This window comes from Amphimedon queenslandica, unplaced genomic scaffold (assembly GCF_000090795.2).
Source record: "Amphimedon queenslandica unplaced genomic scaffold, v1.1 AMPQUscaffold_7119_Cont20926, whole genome shotgun sequence".
Taxonomy (NCBI): domain Eukaryota; kingdom Metazoa; phylum Porifera; class Demospongiae; order Haplosclerida; family Niphatidae; genus Amphimedon; species Amphimedon queenslandica.
Window position 1 is genome coordinate 1 of NW_003552593.1, and position 2,018 is coordinate 2,018.

Consider the following 2,018-nt stretch of genomic DNA (forward strand, 5'->3'; position numbering starts at 1 on the left):
GCCATACATGGGTATACTTTGAAAAATTGGACAGCAAAAAAGCTGCTTGTGACTTGTGCGGAGTGACAGTTTTAACTGCTGGTAATACCACGAATTTGATGAAGGTTTGTATGAAGTTTGACCATGCACCTCTTATAATATTGGTGATTTTTACAATAGCATTTACAAAAGAAACACCCAAATGAACACCAAAAAGTTCTGGAAGAAGTTTCTGCTGAAAAGCTTGCTAAGAAAGCCAAGCAGCAACAGAGCTCAAGCAGTGAGAAGCAGTTGACAATTGAAGCCACCATAGAAAAGACACAAGGATATGGCAGTAAGTGTTTACTGTCAAAACATGACTCATAGTATCATTCTCATGTCTGATTGTCTTACCTATAGAAAACTCACTCCGGCGTAAGGCCATTGATGATGCCTTATGTAAGATGATCGCAACAGATCTTCAGCCTCTATCAATTGTTGAGGATGTAGGCTTCACGAGTTTCTTAAAAACAGTTGATCCTAAGTACACAGCACCCAGTCGTAAAACCATCACAACTGTTCTTCTACCTCGATTGTATAGTACTAAAAAGCAGCAATTACAAGAGGAACTTGATGGTGTTAAGTATTGCTGCCTCACCACTGACCTGTGGACGTCAAGAGCTACTGAGGGATACCTCACTTTGACATGCCACTTCATAGATGAAGCCATGGCTCTCAACTCCACTGTTTTGACTACATGTCATATTGATCAACCACATACTGCTGACAATATATCAGCAGAGCTGCAGAAGATCACCAATGCGTGGGGCCTCACAACAAAGGTACACTGTATCGTTACAGATAGTGGTTCCAATGTGAAGGCTGGAGTGCGGCTTTGTAAGTGGAACCACTTGGCATGCTTCGCTCACACATTAAACCTGATTGTGACCGCTGCTATCAAGAATGACCATGAGCTCAACGAAGTGGTACAAAAAGTGAAAAAGGTGGTGACTTACTTCCACAAAAGCACTAAAGCATCTGAAAATCTTAGTACAAACCAAACTCGCTTGAATCTCCCACCACACCGGTTAGTTCAACACGTAGAAACCCGGTGGAACTCAGTGTATTACATGCTTGATCGATACCTTGAGCAAGAAGAAGCAATTAAGACTACACTGTGTTTACTTGACCGCAATGAACTCATTATTCCATCCGAAAAGGCTACCTTGATCAAGAAAGCCATTTCTGTGTTGTCACCTTTTGAAGCAGTCACAACTGAGATGAGTTCCGAAAGTAATCCAACAGCATCTAAAATCATTCCAATAACAAAGGGATTACGACGGGTGACACTGTTACACACAGATAGTACCTTGGCTGATAATCTCAGAAAGGAAATGACAGACAGATTTCCTTTGGGGATGGAAGAGAACCATTTATTGGCACTTTCCACACTACTTGACCCTCGGTTTAAAGCGGTTGCTTTCAGCGACAGAAATGCTGTTGAAAAAGCCAAAAGAGAACTGCTTCAAGAAGCTGTAACCCAGTACCAGACTCCACAAACACCACAGGTAGAAGGACCCAGCAATGGTGCTGGTGGACAACAGGAGCAATGCATCGATGTTTGGCAATTCTTTGACGAGCAGGTTCATCACATTGCTAGTCACCAGACACCAACTAGCTCTGTATTGGTGGAACTGGAGCAGTACGTTAAGGCTCCAATACAGCCTAGACACGGTAACCCCCTACAGTGGTGGGGCGAAAACAGGCATAACTACCCTACTATTTTTAAGGTTGCAACCAAATACCTTTGCACTGTAGCAACATCTGTGCCAGCAGAGAGGCTCTTCAGTAAGGCTGGAGAACTAATTTCTCAGAGGCGAAGTAGATTGACAGCAGAAAATGTGGACATCATGATACTATTTTTAAACACCGTGTGTTAAACCATAGATATTACCTATACAACTGTTTAGGTTATTATAAAGATTGGTTTTTACAGGACAGGGTGTGGTTTAAGGCGTGGTCACAGTATCGTATCGAAATAATATCGATCCAATACAAAA

General features: G+C 42.2%; 1 protein-coding gene across 1 annotated transcript; it reads left to right on the forward strand.

Annotated features, from left to right (window-relative positions):
- The first annotated feature begins 6 nt into the window (after positions 1-6).
- On the forward strand, positions 7-2,012 carry LOC100642163 (zinc finger BED domain-containing protein 1-like). The gene is made up of 3 exons (XM_003391685.2): positions 7-104; positions 160-313; positions 379-2,012. The coding sequence occupies exons 1-3, from the start codon at positions 99-101 to the stop codon at positions 1,896-1,898; spliced, it is 1,680 nt and encodes a 559-aa protein (XP_003391733.2). The 5' UTR covers positions 7-98; the 3' UTR covers positions 1,899-2,012.
- The last annotated feature ends 6 nt before the right edge of the window (positions 2,013-2,018 follow it).

Coding starts and splice junctions, on each gene's coding strand:
- LOC100642163 (XM_003391685.2), top strand. Junction 314..378: donor AAAGACACAAGGATATGGCA/GTAAGTGTTTAC, acceptor TCTTACCTATAG/AAAACTCACTCCGGCGTAAG.